This window comes from Pyrus communis, chromosome 17, assembly GCF_963583255.1.
Source record: "Pyrus communis chromosome 17, drPyrComm1.1, whole genome shotgun sequence".
In the NCBI taxonomy this organism is placed as follows: Eukaryota; Viridiplantae; Streptophyta; class Magnoliopsida; order Rosales; family Rosaceae; genus Pyrus; species Pyrus communis.
The window spans coordinates 21552555-21570924 of NC_084819.1; the positions used below are offsets into that span (position 1 = coordinate 21552555).

The 18370-nt window shown below is 37.3% G+C and overlaps 3 protein-coding genes across 3 annotated transcripts; 1 reads left to right on the plus strand and 2 right to left on the minus strand.

The window, feature by feature from the left end:
* Positions 1–1056: 1056 nt before the first annotated feature.
* Positions 1057–2430, minus strand: LOC137722316 (uncharacterized). Its single transcript, XM_068461283.1, has 2 exons — positions 1857–2430; positions 1057–1714 (listed from the first exon to the last, which is right to left on the minus strand). The coding sequence occupies exons 1-2, from the start codon at positions 1953–1955 to the stop codon at positions 1457–1459; spliced, it is 357 nt and encodes a 118-aa protein (XP_068317384.1). The 5' UTR covers positions 1956–2430; the 3' UTR covers positions 1057–1456.
* A 153-nt stretch (positions 2431–2583) lies between these two features.
* Positions 2584–6506, minus strand: LOC137722313 (zinc finger CCCH domain-containing protein ZFN-like). The gene is made up of 7 exons (XM_068461281.1): positions 5989–6506; positions 5213–5370; positions 4985–5047; positions 4791–4910; positions 4028–4318; positions 3354–3683; positions 2584–3212 (listed from the first exon to the last, which is right to left on the minus strand). The coding sequence occupies exons 1-7, from the start codon at positions 6071–6073 to the stop codon at positions 2931–2933; spliced, it is 1329 nt and encodes a 442-aa protein (XP_068317382.1). The 5' UTR covers positions 6074–6506; the 3' UTR covers positions 2584–2930.
* Positions 6507–11503: 4997 nt separating this feature from the next.
* LOC137722972 (GDT1-like protein 4) lies at positions 11504–14915 on the plus strand. The gene is made up of 9 exons (XM_068462110.1): positions 11504–11877; positions 11955–12020; positions 12547–12687; positions 12963–13061; positions 13191–13263; positions 13417–13505; positions 14093–14176; positions 14360–14419; positions 14531–14915. Exons 1-9 carry the CDS (start codon positions 11797–11799, stop codon positions 14717–14719), a joined length of 882 nt encoding a protein of 293 aa, XP_068318211.1. The 5' UTR covers positions 11504–11796; the 3' UTR covers positions 14720–14915.
* Positions 14916–18370: the final 3455 nt, after the last annotated feature.

Here is an 18370-nt window from a genome sequence, read left to right on the forward strand (position 1 = left end):
TGAGTTACACTACTACTAGTACCACTTGCTAGTTTTGAGTTTACTCGATAGACTTGTCATACTGCCCTAACCAACAGGACTAACGCTCGTTTAGTTCACTGGTCAAATGAATAAATGAAACATGACCTCAGTTGGACCAGTGACCAGCAAGGGAGGGAAGTTGAGAGGAAAACAAGGGCAAGCACTTTGAGCAGCACATGGGTTGTTGGCATGTCGCCCCATACAACTATGTCATCACAATATGCAAAGTCAATGAGATTCCCTTTATTCCCCCAAAACACTCTCATCAAGACACCAAAATCAGATCATGTGGCTCACTGCCCATGCCTAAAAGGACTCTTTGATTCCATACTGTCATACATTTTAACATTCTCGCATGACATTGCGTGTTCAACTTAAAATACCATTACAGTAGCATCCCCGTTAGATGTAAGCTAAAAACCCTAAACACAAACTTTTGGTGCATTGAGACTTGCATTTCACGCAACAATCTACACGAGGATATAGAAAAAACCAGCAAATTCCAAGCAATAAAAGTTATGCAATTAATATCCATCCAAGAATTGTAAAACTACCATCTCAACATCATGGAAGCAAAACTTAGTGGCGATGGCTTAATTGCCCCCCATACCCCCACCCAACCCAACTTCCAGCTACATGCATTAATATTCATCACACTAACTCATCCCACCTACTGTTCGACTAAAATCTAATCTACTTAATTCTCCAATCTCCACCACCAACAATATCCAATCTCCCATCTGTTGCAGGTAACTCAGAAGCCATAGCTAAGCAAGGAGAACTCTCTCTCTCTCTCTCTCTCTCTCTCTCTCTCTCAAGTATCTATATGCCCAATGAAATGCTTGAAATTACAGACAGAAAGCAACAATTTATAGCAGATGAAATGAAACCCTCACATTCTGTAAACATCAAGTGGAAAACTAGTAAACATCAAGTGGAAGCAGCAGAAGAAAACATTAGTAGCAACCACTTTCATTTAAAAAACGTGAACTAAAACTCATCACAAATTAATAGAATATCAGCACAAGACTAAAATAATAGAACATGGGAGTTGAACCTTAATCCTTGTCACAGAGTGTCACTCACAGTAGCTCTACTGAGCACTTACATTAATATATTGTTTTGGAAAGTCAATAAAATATCATTAAGAACCCCAAATAGCTCCATTAACAAGGAAAATGTTCCCTAAATTGCCTCACAACTATGCTAATCCTATCTCCAGGCACTGCTTATTCCACCAAAAAAAAACAATGGAAAATTATCCCACTAGATATAGAAATAAGCTAACCTGGAAATATAAATAAATTTCATAACTTCTAAGCAAACAAATCAAGAACAGATATTCTTTTTCCCATCCAGACTCCCAACAAAATCAAACATTACCCCTAATTAAACAATTTTTAATTATAAAATTATAAAATATAGAGAGGAAGAGTTAGATACGGCATCCAAAGCAATTACAGGTCTTGGGTGTGAAAGAACAGAAACCGAAAGGCCTGTTTGGAATGTTGCAATTGATGGCATAGCAACAAGGAGAAGGCAAGCAAAGACCTTTGGCACCTCCACAACAAGTACACAATGCACAAATCCGGAAGCTCCCCAACTTCCTCCTGGTCTCATTCATCACCAAAGTCTTCATCTTTTCAGCTCCGATCAGTGGCACCAGTGGCCCCACAGCTGCAGACCCATTGGCCTTAAAAGTTCAAAACAACAAACAAGCACTTCAAATCACAGAAAACCCAGAAAAAAAAATCATGACCCATTTGACAAGCAAAAGTACAGGGATCTATGAAATTGAAAGGAAAGTTGGGGGGTCTTTGAAGCGAAACACTCACATGGTCTAAGCTTGCTGCTTCAGTGGTGGAGATAGCGGTAGCCAAAAAGGACAGCAGGAGGAGAGAGAAGGTGACCCCATGAGCACGAGCAGGCATCATGAATTGCTTCTTGAGATGGGTGCTACTTTGGTGTGAGCTTTGAGAGGCAAAAGGTCATGGGAATTTGGTAAAAGAGTGTGAGCTGGGAAGTGGGTCCTTGATCTTTTCTCTTGAGCGGCCTTTGAATTCGATTTGGTGGATCATTAATGTTATGGTAACAAGGGTCCGTAATGGGTATTTGCTTTGAGCTGCTTGATTTGGTAAGTTTGGGTTTGGGGTTGAGGAATTGGAAAATCAAACGTAAAGAAAAAGCCTAGAAAGGGAGTCGACTGTGGGAGTGGTTTTTAGTTGGGTTTGGGAAAAATTAGGAACAAGGGAGGATTGATTATGTGCAGTACAGGTACGAGGGTTTCTCTTGTCGGACCAAAGGTGCGGACCATCCATGCAGACCAATATTTAACAACGAGTCCGGATCCCTTTCCACCAAATCCATCTAGTCCAGGATCCGGACTGTTGGATTTTGATCAAACGGCTAGTTGGCGGAAGTGGGGCAGCGAGGAATGAATGATTGGATTTGGACATCCAAAGTGAATGAACGGTTTAGGTCATGACATTTATTTGGTCAAATGATGTCAACAATAAACCTGATAAAAAAACATATAAAACAAATTACAAGATGCATACAATATATTTTGAACTCTTTTTTATCCCACGACTCATCCTTCCCTACAATTTTCTATTTTTATCAAACTTTTCATTACAACTTACAAGGCTTCAAGTAATACCCGCGAAAAATAAATCATAACATGAGAAAATTTGGGATTTGGGATGGACAGAATGTTCACATTGGGTTTTCCAAGTGACAACATTTGGAGATGTTTTATACAATGCAGCAATGTGAAATTCAGAAAGTTGAATCTGTCAGCTGAATGCATTTTCAGGACATAATCAACTTCAATTTACAGATATCATACCAGACTCTTCTTTATCCCTCAAAAGATTGTTAATGTAAATGGCTCGCTTTCGAGCCGCTTTTCACTCCTCTGTGTCAATGTTATCCTCAGCACTAGGCATCTGCCTCGGCTCTGACAATGAAAGTCTCCTGGGCTTTGCTGATCCTGCTTCGACTAGCCCTTCTGATGATAAATTTAATGAAGCAGCCCCCGACGTTGAACCCAACAAACGCCGGGCTGGGGCATCAGCCGAAGATGATGCAGAGAGATTCAAAGTGAAGATACCCATAGGGTGGTTGAACTTGCAACTTGGTCCAAACTTACAGATACCATAACGAGAATAGAAGATGCACAAAGGTTCTCCCTGTTAAAAAGTGTACCAGATTCATCGTGTAAAATGTCACCAAGTTAGACTACTTAATGAAAGATGTAATAAGAGCACACAACTAGTTTCGAAACCATAGCTCAAGTTTATAACCAAACTCCAACAGTAAAAGTAACTCACCGGTCGTAAAGGAAGGCCCATTGGACTCAAAACACAGTCTGGAGCAGGAATTAACCTCTCCCTAGGATGATGGAATCTACAGACTGCACCAAACTTACAATCGCCGGTCTTCATATAAAACTGGCACTCAGGCTGGCCAGGTCTCTCAGGAAATACATTTTCCCTTTGCAATGCATAGAACCCCACAGGGATGGAACCGGAACTGTAAGGAGAAAAGCCCCCTTGAGATCCTGAATTTTCCGGTTCACCTTGGTGTGAAGTTCCATACATCTGACTGTTTCCCACTGTTTGTTGCTGACTCTCTGGAGATGAAACGGAGCCAACTTGGCCCTGCAAAAATTACCAACAAAATAAGCGTGTTGATTGTGCTCAGGGAACCATAGCGCAAATATACTATTGAACTCAAACTCAAAAGCTGCTGCATTAGAGCTTTTCTGATGGAGTGCAGTAAAAGAAATTGCAAACCATTTGATTTTCATCTTGTTTTCTTCTCATGAGATAGATTTTCAAACTATTATTTGTGCAGTAAGATCAACAATTTTAAACACACATGCATATAACTCCGATTAAATTGATTCCGAGACAAACAATAACTAGTTGCACCCTTACCTGCAATCATAAGGTAAAACAAGAGCATCAAAGCATTTTGCACAGAAGGGTACAATAAAACTTACACTGTATGTGTTCCATCCCGGGACTGATACCACTCCTTGAGGAACAATGAGAGGAGCATAACTTGATTGAGCTTGCCAGCGTGGACTGGGAATAAAAGATGCTCTTGACCAATTTGTAATTCCTCCCGCATACGACTGCTGGCCAGGAGTAGTTGGAGATTGGACAGTAGGATATACAGGAGAGGCGCCCACTGAAACCATCATATTAGTAGGTTGGGGATGGTGGAATTTACAAGTGCTTCCGAACTTGCATTGTCCAGTTCGTAAATAATAAGCACATTCGACCTCATTCTGCTAAAAACAAAGAACAAAAAGTAAGGAATTTATCGTACCAACTAAGATGCACACAAAGATCTACAAAACAATCTCTAAAGCAGATATGCATAGACATTTATAGATGTACAGTATGCCTTAACGAAAAATGTGCAGCAGCAGTTATGGTTCAATTCTACAATTACTTCAAATATACAGATAGTATACAAACAACATGGCCACCACACATATTCAAGTATAGAGTAAAAGTGGAACACTCGGTCCTAAGACGAAATGGTTTCTCCTCTAGCATATGGGTGATTCTTAAATCATTATTTTGTGTCACACTACTTGTAAAATTCACCACATCAACACGATTGGCGAGTCCCCTGTCTGTCCGTATGCCACAAAAATAAACTACGAAGTAAACATTCAAGTAAAGCAAAGAGAACGGAAATGAACAAATGAAGTGAAAATGGCACAATAATGAGATGAAAACAGAAAATCAAACCGGTCGAAGTGGATAGCCTAAGATATTTAAGGCAACTCTTCCAGCCATTCCCGCCTTGTCTCTAGGATGATGAAACTTGCATGTTGCTCCAAACTTGCAGGTTCCTGTCTTCAGGTAGTACTGCAGGGAAGTTTAACAAATATTATTGAAGTCAGACCAAAATTACACGACCGACCTTCCACAGAAATACATGCCTGACACTCTGGTTGTCCAATTCTTTCGGGGAACTCTCCCTTCATCCTTGCAGCGGCAATAGCCTGGCAATAAACAGAATCTTATTATACAGACATAATTTCAATCAAATTGAATGAAATTATTAAACTTTAGACACGAAGCATACTACCCTTGTGCTAAAAAGTATTGAAGAAAGATTAAAGATTACTAAACTCATAAAAAATCGCGTAAACATGGTGAAACTATACCAGCTTGCGGTTAGGTGGATGATTAAAGCGACATGTCGCCCCAAATCTACAAAGTCCTGTTCTGATGTAATAAGAACAATCTGGCTCTCCAGTACGCTCGGGATAGGGCCCGGCTTCCATTGTTTCACTTGATCTCAAATTCATTTGCCACATTGCATCTGAAATAACATTTCATAACTAAGTTCGTTACATTGTGTCATACAAACTCATCAAAATTCAAGTGAAAGGCATATTTTTGACGAGTCCATTTCGTCTGCATTCTGTTACCACTTGTATGCCTTAAGAAGACAATCAAGCAAATAAATTGTGCCTTAAACTGGTAATTAAATTCAACATTGACATTGCATTTTCTGTTTAAATTGGTTCTGAAATAACGGTTCTCATAGCGATTTTCGTGCTATAACAATTACTGTATTTAAATCGTCACGGAATGGCTAAAACTTTGGTAAAACAAAACAAGAGGCAACATTCTGTAATCATTCGAGAACCGGAAAAAAAAATCAGATTAAAAAACAAAAAAAACATGCGAATTCAAGTCCTGGGAATCGAAATTGACGAAGCTGAAGAAGATTTGAAGCATTGATCACATCTGAATTGAGCTATTGAGAGGTCAAAAGGGACAATTCGCATCGGCGGAGGCAGCAAACGTGATTGGGGAAACAAGGAAACAATGGCGAAACAAAAGAGAAACAGAAACAGAGAAAACAACGACAATTATTGACATACAAAGACAAATGCATGTGCGTTGTGTTATGTAAGAGAGAGGGAAAGATGACCTTGGGTCAAGGAGGGTGACAGTGAGCGAGCGTCGGTGACGGGCGCGGCAGCACGAGACATGGGAATTCCGGCATCGAAGTCCATGGCTCCGTCGCCGGCGAGAGAGAGACAGTAAGTTAAGTCGTCAGCAGCAGCACCACCACCACCACCTGGCCGTCACTCTAGCAAACCCCACCGGAATTCCCATTCATTCACTCAACCCCTCCCCCTCAACTACCCGGCACTCTACCCAAATCCCCCTCTCAACGATCAGACACACACACTATATCTCTCCTCTCTCTCCCCTCTCTCCCTCTCTCTATCTAAACCAGACCAAACCCAGACCAAACAAAGAAAACAGAGAGCCAAATTAACAAGAATAACAGCTTTCTAGAGAGAGAAACTTTTACATGGAGAGAGAGAAAGCAGTTTTAACAGAGAGATGATGAGAGGGACAGAGAGAGGAGAGAGAGAGCGGTGTGTTCTCCTCTCCACAAACGAGAAGAGGAATAAAAACCAACCATCTCTCAACCAGACAAGCTTTTTCACCCGCGTTTTGGCAATAAACGGACCAAACCCCACACTACTTCCCTCCCCCGCGACTGCCTCAGCTCCTATACTCGCTCTCCCCGCTCCACGCGTGCTCCTCCTCCCTCACCATTCCCCTTTGCTTTTGCGTTTTTGCTCGACGTCAATGCCCTCAGCCAATTTTTATTCGACACGTTGTCGGCTTGCGCCGCGAGTAGGTTCCACTCTCTGGGCTGCGAATATGCGCTTCCCCCAAACCGGATACCAGAAACTCGGACCGCTTTCTGTAACCGCTTTTACTATTTCCAGCTTATTTCTTTATATTTTCCACTGTCTGCTCTCCCTCCCATTTTTTATTTATTTTGATTTTCAATTTTTTTAATAATAATCGAAATCTTACTAATTACTTTTTTTATTTTTTAATTAAAAGTGATTAGCTAATGATTTCGTCATGACAACCCATTTTTTTTGAGAGCTTTAAAAACTCACATAGATATTTAAGTGATATATTAATAAGAAAATAGTTGTAATTATATTCTTTTATTAATATGAAGGAAAGTAGTTGAGATATTAAAAAGGTTTCTAGACCAAAAATAGTCAAATGCATGCATGGTTGACGAATGAGTTTTACCATCGACAGAATATACAATTACGAAACGATGGGTCTAGGGTCCCTCCTCTTTATATTTCTATATGCCCGTCAAGAAAACTAACACAATTTTACACGATCTAAAAAGTGTTTATAAAAATAAATTTAAACTACATTTTTGTTAGTTCGCAGACATAACATACTTAAAATGCAACAAAGTCTTAGTGTCTCGTTTTGATGTCTTCAGCAACTAAATCCAACGAGGAATAGTCACCATGCAGGAATCCGATGATCTGGACAACTGAGAGGGCGTCACCCTCAAGCTCAATCTGTCACTCGAAGGCCAGCTGGCCACCCTCCTGGCAACTTGAAACTTCACCACGTCAAGGCTCGTCACGTGAGATATTTTTCAAACAAAAACCGCTTCATAACGAAATGTTACACCGACACGCCAATTTTAATAACATCACAACAAACTCTATCAGCATTAAATTTCATCCACTACAAAGAATAACGAAAACTTTAAGACGAAAACGAAAAGAGTGAGCATTAAAAGAAGGAAGAATCACAATAATTAAGGTGAGATGATCAAGCTTAGAAAAAGGGTTATGTAAATGTACTATAAATATGGTTTTTGTGCCCTCTAAAAAGGGTAACCATGCATATTTGTTTTAGTTATTTAACCATCAGATCATGTCTAGCTACTCCCTGCTAATCCTGTAAAAAGCAACATGTCAATTTCTCCCACTTTATGCTATGCAATGGATTTATTTACTTTCGGAAGCTCTTCTAATTTGTTTCTGCCTTAATTTTGGTACTGAGATTTTGCACCTTTACATCCCTTCTTTGCATTATTGGCTTAGACAAAGTGGTCGTTCTGCTTGCTCAACGTATGAGTTCGACTCGCCACCAACGTTCGGTGGTGCTAAACATGACAAGATTTGTTGTAGGCTGCTGCTTATTTAATTAGTAAAGCTCTCATGCTTTTACTTTTATAATAGTTGCTTGACGAATGCCGTTGTCAAGACATCCATCTATTTTTGGAGTAGGATTTTTTTCCCTTCTATTCCCATCATCTTCTCTTCCTTCCTCTCACACATTGATTTTTGTCTTATTGTCTCTATAAAAAAATCAATATAAGATGTTGACGTGGCTTAACCGTGACTGTTCAAATAGAAGGGGAGAGAAGGGAAAAGAGATTAGGAGGGGAGATAATCATATTCCTATATTTTTCTAGCTAAATCTATTACCTATGCACCATTTGCATAATTATTTAGAGCGGTTATTGTTTTGTTGAGCGAGTAGATTATCTTTTTTTAGTGGATTTAACGATGACATGATAGTATATTGAGTTATTTGTTGGATCGATGCCTTCCAGTTTGTCCTCTTTTGTAACCGAATAAGAAAAAAAAAGAGTTATTTCAGGCACTTTATATAGAGTCGTTCATTACTCGTTTATATATATTTTTAAATTAAATTAAAAATAGAATAACTAGAAATTAGTACACCAAAAACAAACAAAATACATACATAAATGAAATGAGTGGGCGTGGGAGTAGTGAAAGTTGGAGGGAAAAGAAGGGGAAATTTGGTGGCAACACGAGAAATCCGCTGGGCAGTAAGAGGAGAGAAGAGGCGGGGGCCGTTTGAAGTCTTAACCGGCGGAGATTCACTTCGTTTTCACGATTCAAAAGTGGCGGCAGCTCGAACGCATTCCCCTCAAACCTGATTGGTCGAGCGGCTCATCTGGGTTGGGTTGGGCCCAGTTTTGGGCCCTCACTGGCCTTTCCTTTTTTTTTTGGTTTTGCAATCGCATCTTTTTTTTTTTTTTTTTGAAGAGGGACAAAAAAAGAAGATGATTAGAAGTGTACGCATGGACGATTTCTATTTGTCCTTTGGCCTTCGTTTTTATGCAATGAGCTTTCTTCTACCCTCTCACACCAATTTGGTTGGTTGCAGATGCTTGGTGGAATTGCCAAGTGGCCCTCCCAATTGATCCATTATTTCCACTTCCAATTGAACAGCGATGACTCGTGTGTTTGTGTTTGTGTATGCATTGATCTACTATACTTCACCATAATAAGATCTTCATACAGTGCCTTACATCTTTTATATTTGATATGCATTTGAATTTTAACATTTTTAAACGACTCAAAGTACAATTATGTTATTTTATTATTACTATTTGCAAGACTCGGTCCATGGCAACGTATAAATTAGTTGATTTGTCTATGATTTGCGCGTATACAAGCACAATGAACGTGATAATAAGATCTTCATACGGTGCCTTACATCTTTTATATTTGATATGCATTTGAATTTTAACATTTTTAAACGACTCAAAGTACAATTATGTTATTTTATTATTACTATTTGCAAGACTCGGCCCATGGCAACATATAAATTAGTTGACTTGTCTATGATTTGCGTGTATACAAGCACAATGAATGTGATTCACAAACTTTCTCTTTAAACTGAACATACAATAAACGTGAACAAGTACGTGCTTTATGCGCAACTTTAATAAGGCCGTTTTACCTAATGACGTATGAATTCCAACTATAGATTACTTGTGCGTTGATTGCTTATGTGAGAATGAAAACATAAGGGAGTCCCACACCATATCATGAATTCAACTTCTGACTAGAAATTGGACTCTTGAAAGAGACCTAATTATTGTGAGTTTGTAAATATCTTTACAAAATCAATAATGTAATTTAGCACACAAAATCATCTATAACATTCTCTAATTAATATGAACTTTACTATAGCATGTGACACTGAGAATTATTCATTCGAAATATTGTATTTTCTTATTAATGCATTTGAAATGAAAAGTTAGTGCAGGCTAACTCCATTATATACGGCAGTTTGAGGTAATTTTCACAATTTGGTCATGTAGTTTTACATTTGAAATCATATCAATTTATACATTCAATATGTTTAATGTTGTTGATAATTGGAAGTTTACAATATCGTCAAAGTAATATAGTGATAAGTAGAGTGTCGTTCAAACAAGGATCGGATTAACCTAAATTTACTATTGAGATTGACTTCAAGCTAAACTTAAATAAAAGAAGGATTACGATAACAACTTCAAATATGCAAAGAAACGAAACGAAAGTAAAAATAATAATTGATCGAACATGAAGTTAAAGTGAATGAATTATGCAAGATTAATATATGGAAGCACTAGGACATCAAGTTCCTCATTCTCAATCTCATCTAATCCCGTTATTCATATTAACATCAAATTATTCCCATGTTACTAGCAATTATCCCTTGATTCATCAACATTTCCTATCAGAATATATTAACCGTGTTTCTAACTATCCACCCATGCTATGTCTAGCCACAAATATAGATAACCGAAACCCTTTACGCTCAATGGATAATTACGCGATACTACACAAAACATAACCAGTACGTCTACTTAATTATGTAATTCATGGTAGTTGTTATGAGAAGCAATCTACTAAACTCAACATGTCAGTCACAATTTAGTTATTCACACAAATAATAGCCAGTTATTTGATAACGATGAAACACAATAACAATTACTCAACATGAAAAATAAATAAGATTAATATATAATAACGAGAATTATATGTTTATGATCAGAGTACACCTAGTCATAGCAAAAGGACTTAGTTCATGATTAAACTAATGACAAACATGAATGAATTCAATAAGAAACCCAAAACTCCAATTCTGTATTCGTGTGCGAGTATGTCCTGAAAATCTGCAATCTTCTTCCCTAGAGGCACACCCGGATTCGGCTCTCAATCTTCTCCTCTTTTACGGGGCTGGGTTCTCCTTCTTTTTTATATTTTATCCTCGTCTGCCTCCAAATGAGGAATTAAAGTCCTTCTCCTTGTTGGAAAAGTCCAACCGCCACTTTTTATGAAGCCCAAATTGGACTTATTTGATGAAGCCCAAATTCCAGCACAACTCTCACATAGCAGAAGTTCACTTCGTTATTCCTTCATACTTTCCTTATAATTCTTTTTAAAAATCCATATTTATTTCCGACTATTATTTCTATAAAACTCACACAAAACACATCAAACTCCCCAATTTAATACAAAATCATGATCAGATAATAAGTAAAAGAGGTAGAAAACATGCATATAAGATCACCCTAACATTTAACCTTGTGACAATTATATAAATGTGAAATTAAGTCTGTTTGAACATGTGGTCAATCGTTAAATTGATGATACAGTATATATGAAAATCATCATTAGGATAATGTATAAGTCAAATTGACACCAATAAAACCAAATTGTGCGATTGATTCGCGTTATATTGCAAAGTATCAAAACTCTGATAGTTTGAGAAGAGAGTCCCTAAAGAAGAAGAAAACATATTACTAATACGATTTAAAAACGTCGTCCCTTTTTCACTTTATTCTGGGGTCAAACCTTTGTCTGTCTGAGAGTTTGGGAAGAGGGTCCCTTCCACTATTTAAAATTTTTAATATGTGAAACCTTCATACTCGTAGAGATCTTCGCTTTCAGCAAAGATCTCTCCCTCTCCGTCTCTCGTCAGATCTCTCCCATTTCTACAGGCTTTACGTAGGATCTCAGTAAACCACTAAGCAAGGATTCAGATCCATTTTCCTGAGAAAATCCTCCCTAAACTTTTCCCCTCTGATTCCATCGACTACCCATCGCAGCTTCAGAGTTCAGACCTTCCAATTTCTGCAGTCATGGGGTTTCGCTCGATTCCCAGAACGATTGCGTACTCCCTCCCCCTCCTCTTGCTCCTCCTCCTCGCGGTTTCTGCTCAGGTAGCTCTCTCTCTCTCTCTGTATGCATACATATGGGTATATATGATTCTAATTGTGGTGATTTGTTGGGTGATTAGGAGTCTGGGGCTGAAGCTGAGAGGGGAGGCTATGGGGGATCCAAAGATCTGGGCCGTCGTAGCAAGGTTTGACAATCACCCTCTCTTTATCATCTTACAATCTCTTTGGTTACTGAGAAAATGGATCAGAAACGAAGACATTGAACATTCCCTAACCATTATTTATCTGATGGGTCATGTTACTGTTCTCTGATTGTAAGCAAGTTACAATGTGATACTGCAAGACCTGTTTAGAGTGGGGGAGTTGGTAGCTTGTATAAAATTCAATTGTATGTTCATCGAATTAGGTAGTGTTGCGTAAAGTAAGTTTGTTATTTGATTTGATTTGTAGTTTGATGCTTTAGAAGCTTGGATACAGTTATTTGGAAGTGGCGCGTTGTAGATCTGAAATTCGGACGAAACTAAACTGAATTTGGTTCTTTTGCGCAAAATTAGTATTCATTTCGTTTATATTTTCATGCTTTTGATGGGGTACTTGGATTGGATTTTTGTAACTTGTATGCCTAACACTCAATTGTATTTTTTAAATGGAAAATTCTGTATCTTGTTCTTTGAATTTCTTTGTTAATACTATATCAATTTGTCTGTACAGATAAAATTTGGTATTCTTGAAGTTAATACTCTTGGAGTCAAGACAGAGGGTGACTCAGTTGCTATCGGCCTCCACGTGGACTCAGGTCTTGGAGTTTTCGATGCCTTTGTTGCAAGCTTGTCAATGATACTAGTTAGTGAGGTTTGTGCACAAACTTTTCAATCTTGTTTAGGTAAATTTTAGTTTGAAAGTTGTGGTAATTTATGGGAGGTTCTCACCTCCTTGTTCTGTTAGTAATCAGTAATCCCATAATAACAGAATGAAATTTGATGGCCTGGAACCAAGTCAAGTGTATATAAACAAATGATCGAGCTTGCATGGTGGTGCTATTTTTGTTTTTATGTTTTTGAACCTGTTTAACAAAGAGAGCTATGTTGTTTAAACTAATATTTTTCCCAATTGATAACTGCTCCTAGATTGGAGACGAAACATTTATAATAGCAGCTCTTATGGCAATGCGTCACCCCAAGTCAATTGTCCTATCTGGTGCACTTTCAGCCTTGTTTATAATGACGGTAAGTTATCTGATGTTTCAATATGCAATTTGTTTCCATGGTGTTGTAACAAAATGGTTTCAAGAACTGAAAAGTGCAATTTGTTACTATTTATCTGATCAAGATTTAAGTTTTGTGTGTGTCAATTAGGTACTTTCCACTGGACTTGGTAGGATTGTGCCAAACTTGATATCAAGGAAGCATACAAATAGTGCAGCTACAGGTAAAGCTACCCATTCTTTTTGTTACTTGACCACTAAAAAATTTTATGAGAATTGGATCTTCCGTTTTTTTTTTGGCAATAGAATCATAGACACATGTTCTTGCTTTAATGTTTGATTGTAAATCGAGTTTTGTAATTCTATTTTCTTTGCAGTTCTATATTTATTTTTTGGACTGAGGTTACTTTACATTGCTTGGAGATCATCTGATTCTAAATCTTCCCAGAAGAAAGAAATTGAAGAAGTAAGTTTATGATATGTTTTCACTTTTTAGCCTTTTAACTGATTTGTGTTTATTTATGATCTCTAGATAGATGGATGGTAAACTAGCAAATGCTTGCTGCCTGTACTACCCAGTTTTGGATCATAATATTCAACTTTAGATTGGATAAAGCAATATTTAAATTATTTCGAGAATTGTTTTGATGCTTTTGAATGAACATGTGAACAAGGGAGGTCTTCAGAAACCTCCGAAAAAAACCTCATCTGTATAGTGATGAAGACTGCCAAAAAAACTTTACCTCAACTGTGCAACTGATAAAGTAGGCTGATGACATTGAGTAAACCGGTGTCGTATGTTTAAAACTTTTTACGGTCTGTGGTTTCCCTTGAGTTAGCCATGAAAGGACTAGGAATTTAGGAGTAGTGGGAATAATCTCTTAGAATTCATATTTGTTCTAAATTGTTTGCCTGCATTATTCCTGATGCCTGATCACTTTTTATATCCTCATGTTTTCATTGCATTTATGAACTTACAACATGAATTTTGTCCCTCCACTAGTGTTTTTGGTCGATTGTTGTCTAAATTTGCTTGGAATCTGATATACCTAGGTTGAAGAGAAACTTGAGTCTGGTCAGGGAAAGACACCCTTCCGCCGTTTCTTTTCCAGATTTTGTACACCTATCTTCTTGGAGGTATGACTGATTTGGTTTATTTGATCTATACTTGTAGCGCATGCTTGTAGCAAATATGATCCGTATCTTATTCTATAGCTAAGCGATGTTGAGAATCAACTCATGCAGCTGAGACCTTTGAGCTGTTAGATTGAAGTCTTATGATAACCTTCATTACTAACTTAATTCTGTTTGCTGTTGCAGTCATTCATTTTAACGTTTTTAGCAGAGTGGGGAGATCGCAGCCAAATAGCGACAATTGCTGTAAGATGAATATCTTTGAACTGATATATTAAGTCCCCTTTCATAGTTAATGTTATATTTAGTCAATACTTTTTCCTCTTGAACTGAGATGAGTTTCTTTGAACCCTGCAGCTGGCAACCCACAAAAATGCTATTGGAGTTGCGGTGGGTGCAACACTAGGACATACAATCTGCACGTCTGTGGCTGTGGTAGGAGGGAGTATGTTGGCATCCAAAATCTCCCAACGGACAGTCGCCACAGTTGGAGGCTTGCTCTTCCTATGCTTCTCCGTGTCGTCTTATTTTTATCCTCCTCTGTAAGTGCAAACTGTGAACCCTAGGCTAACCTGATTCTTTTAAGAGCCTTGAATGCTCTACACATTTTGTTTTCGTGTTGTGCTCCGTTTTTATTTTTTCGGATTTCTTCACCAGTAGAGCATATGAGGCTCGTTTATAACACATCATTCTGATTTGTTTGTAAAATGTTAGCATATACTATACAGTGATATTTTGTGTCCCTCCTCGGTTGCATTGCCCCATTGTTAATGATGCATACCACGAAAGAAAATGTACACCCATTTTCTTACAAACGTTTTCAATTACATGGTCTCATCCTCATGTGAGATGAATCAAAGTGGAAAACTCTTACCCCAAAAAACCGCATACGTGGAATAGGCCAGTTGCTCGTGACAATGTCTGTAAGCGAAAAATGAAATCAGTAACGTGTTCGAAAGAGAGACTTCACTCTATTCATGTTTGGTTGATTCTCATTCGTGTCTTACAAATAGAGAAATTTTTCATTGTGACCGGAACATTGGTATACCACGTGTTTTTATATAAGTGGTGGTAAATTGTATTTCTTTTTAGTTACTAACTTTTTAACACACATATTTCACTATTTGTATAATAACACGTGGTGTACCACCTTGTGTTCTAATCACATTGAAAAATCTCACTTACAAATAGCCAAAAAAAGAGACTTTTCGTTGATATTTTTTATAGGAAGAAACCCTATTTTGGCAACATTTTGAATCTCACTATTCTTTATTTCACTTCATTGTTTAGTTCTTGGATATTATATTAAAAACACATTTAAGCTCAATAAATGGTAAAACCAATTCTAAATGCTTATAAAGTTTACCTTAATGCATAAGAAAAATATTTTGTCCAAGTAAAAAATTTGGACTTTTTCCCCCAAAAAAAAAAAAAAAAAAAAAAAAAAACATGTGCTAACACTTACGGTATTTAGTCGGTTTTACAATTTTGTACAAACTTCATCATATAATCCATTTGCTTTCACCTATGTCTTACCGTAGAATTTGAGAATTTATGTAAAACATTCTGTTGATATTCTTGAGGGTGGAACCTTATATTGGCAATATTTTGAGCCTCACAACTATTTATTCCACTTATTATTAGTCGGTTTTGTATTTTTGTACAAAGTTCATTATGGAATCCATTTACCTTCACCTCCACCTCACCATGCGGTTTCGAAAACTCGTGTAAGACTTTTCATTGATATTCTTGAGTCTGAAACCCTATGTAGCAACATTTTGGGTCTCATTACTATTTATTCCGCAGTCAATATGGGGTAGGGTTTAGTTTTAATTGCATGAGTCAACTATTGTTGCCTGTACAAACCATTGGTACTGAGGGTAAGACATTTCTAGGAGGTAGGGTTTAGCTTTAATCTCATGGATGGACGATTGTTGTCTGCATGAAGCATTGGTGCTAGGGGTGGACATTTATAAGCCGCCATCAATAGGGGTAGAGTCTAATTTTAATCTTAGGGGTCAACTATAGTTGGCCGCACGAAACATTGTTGCCGTGGGTGGGACATTTATAAGACGCTATTTTATCTTTTTGTTAAAATTTTCTTTTTTTCCCTTACCTTAACACCAAACTATCATCTCCATGCTCTACAAAATGTATTTTCGGTGAAGATTTTCTTATAATCCATGTCAAAATAATTAAAAACAAGGATATAAATATAAATCTAAAAGTATTTGAATTATAAATAAAGTAAGATAGGAAGAAAAAAAATTAAATGGAAAGAGGGAAAAAAAATTAATGGAAAATGAAACAATCGGTACTTTGGTACCGGTTATCCTTGATTATAGTCGCTAGAAATAGAGCGACTATTGAAGGAATAGTCGCTAGCAATATAGCGACTAAATGTCTGAAGAGTCGCTACAATCATACCGATCCTTCTAACGAGTCGCTTCCACCATACCGATCCCCACTTTTCAAATTTTTTTTTCTTTTCACTTTTGTTAATTTTTCTTTTAGTTCTCTTACCATAACAACAAACCATCATCTTCATATTCTTCCAAAAAAAAAAAATTCGTGCAAAATCTATTATAATTCATATTTAAGCACTTGTAATCAACAATTTAAAACCTAAATTGAAAGATATTTGAATTTAATAGTGGTTGCTCAAATAAAGTAAATAAATTATGATAAATGTTGCTATATGGTTGGGATATTACTGTCATGACATTCACTTTTACACTTATATTGCCAAGTATTCATTATTGTGATATAAATTGTGATAAATGCTGCTATATGGTTGGGATATTACTGTCTGACATTCATACATATTTGTACATGCTCATCTGCTGCACCCTGGTGTTAGTACTCCGCCCAAGGCCAGGGCCAGTCCTTCATGTGTATGTTCACATCCGCACCATTCGCTCGCCTTGGATCCAAGTTAGGTGCCAGTCATGTTGTACAGATTGCATTAGGCAATTCCGACTCGTATGTGACCGCGCCTTGACGCCAGTCTTCACGTGATCGTAGTACTATAACGTATTGATTACACCAAGTCCAGTCGTACATGTTGCATTATGCAACTCCGACTCATGTGCTAGCATAGATTGATGAGCCATTGATTATACTTGTTTATCACATGATTATATTATTGTGGCATTGATATATCATGACTTGGCATATTTCCTGGTTATATTGTTGTTATTGTTGTTTACATACCTATGTAGTATGTTTTAAGGAAACTATACTTGTTTTACGGCGAGGGGTTAGTATGTTCAAAAATAAAGGTTTTCGTACGACCGTTGTTTTGCTGACCCACTCAACTTTGTTTTTTCTCCCTTCAAGACCTAGATAGCTGATTTCTTCGTGGCACTTGAGGAACCTTTGGCAGTTCTGACATCATCTTCGGTTCAGATGTATGAACTTATCATTGTTGTGTAATAAGTGTACTTTAGCTGCTTTTACTACTTTTTGGTAGTCGTATTGTCTTTTAAACTCTGAATAATTGTAGTGGGTTACTCCCACGATTGCGCACTCTTCCACTGTTAGTATAATTAGTTCTGATTAGTTTTAAATTTATTCACTTTTTCACATCACTTACCCTTATAGTTATGTCACCTCATGGTGATGGCCAGCACGCTTCGACCTTCCTAGGTCGGGTTGTGTCAGTTTAGTTTTAATCTCATGGATAGACAATTGTTGCCTGCATGAAGCATTGGTGTTGGGGGTGGACATTTATAAGCTACCATCAATAGGGGTAGAGTCTAGTTTTAATCTTAAAGGTCAACTATAGTTGGCCGTACGAAACATTGTTGCCATGGGTGGGACATTTATAAGCCGCTATTTTATGTTTTTGTTAAAATTTTCTTTTTTCCCTTACCGTAACACCAAACTATCATCTCCATGCTCTACAAAATGTATTTTCGGTGAAGATTTTCTCATAACCCATGTCAAAACAATTGAAAACAAGGATATAAATATAAATCTAAAAGTCTTTGAATTATAAATAAAGTAAGATAGGAAGAAAAAAATTAAATGGAAAAAGGGAAAAAATTAATAGAAAGTGAAACAATCAGTACTTTGTTACCGATTGTTATCAATAATAGTTGCTAAAAATATAGCGACTAAGCTATATAAGTCGCTATCATCTTACCGATCCCTACTTTTCAATTTCTTTTTCTTTTTACTTTTGTTAATTTTTCT

What these genes read in the sequence shown, in the direction of transcription:
- LOC137722316 (XM_068461283.1), bottom strand. Translation starts at nt 1,955, where the DNA reads ATGATGCCTGCTCGTGCTCATGGGGTCACCTTCTCTCTCCTCCTGCTG. An exon ending in AAGCAGCAAGCTTAGACCAT is followed by an intron (nt 1,715 to 1,856) that starts GTGAGTGTTTCG and finishes TGAACTTTTAAG; the next exon opens with GCCAATGGGTCTGCAGCTGT.
- LOC137722972 (XM_068462110.1), top strand. Translation starts at nt 11,797, where the DNA reads ATGGGGTTTCGCTCGATTCCCAGAACGATTGCGTACTCCCTCCCCCTC. An exon ending in ATCTGGGCCGTCGTAGCAAG is followed by an intron (nt 12,021 to 12,546) that starts GTTTGACAATCA and finishes TTGTCTGTACAG; the next exon opens with ATAAAATTTGGTATTCTTGA. An exon ending in GTACACCTATCTTCTTGGAG is followed by an intron (nt 14,177 to 14,359) that starts GTATGACTGATT and finishes TTGCTGTTGCAG; the next exon opens with TCATTCATTTTAACGTTTTT.
- LOC137722313 (XM_068461281.1), bottom strand. Translation starts at nt 6,073, where the DNA reads ATGGACTTCGATGCCGGAATTCCCATGTCTCGTGCTGCCGCGCCCGTC. An exon ending in GTCACCCTCCTTGACCCAAG is followed by an intron (nt 5,371 to 5,988) that starts GTCATCTTTCCC and finishes ATGTTATTTCAG; the next exon opens with ATGCAATGTGGCAAATGAAT. An exon ending in CGGGATGGAACACATACAGT is followed by an intron (nt 3,684 to 4,027) that starts GTAAGTTTTATT and finishes TAATTTTTGCAG; the next exon opens with GGCCAAGTTGGCTCCGTTTC.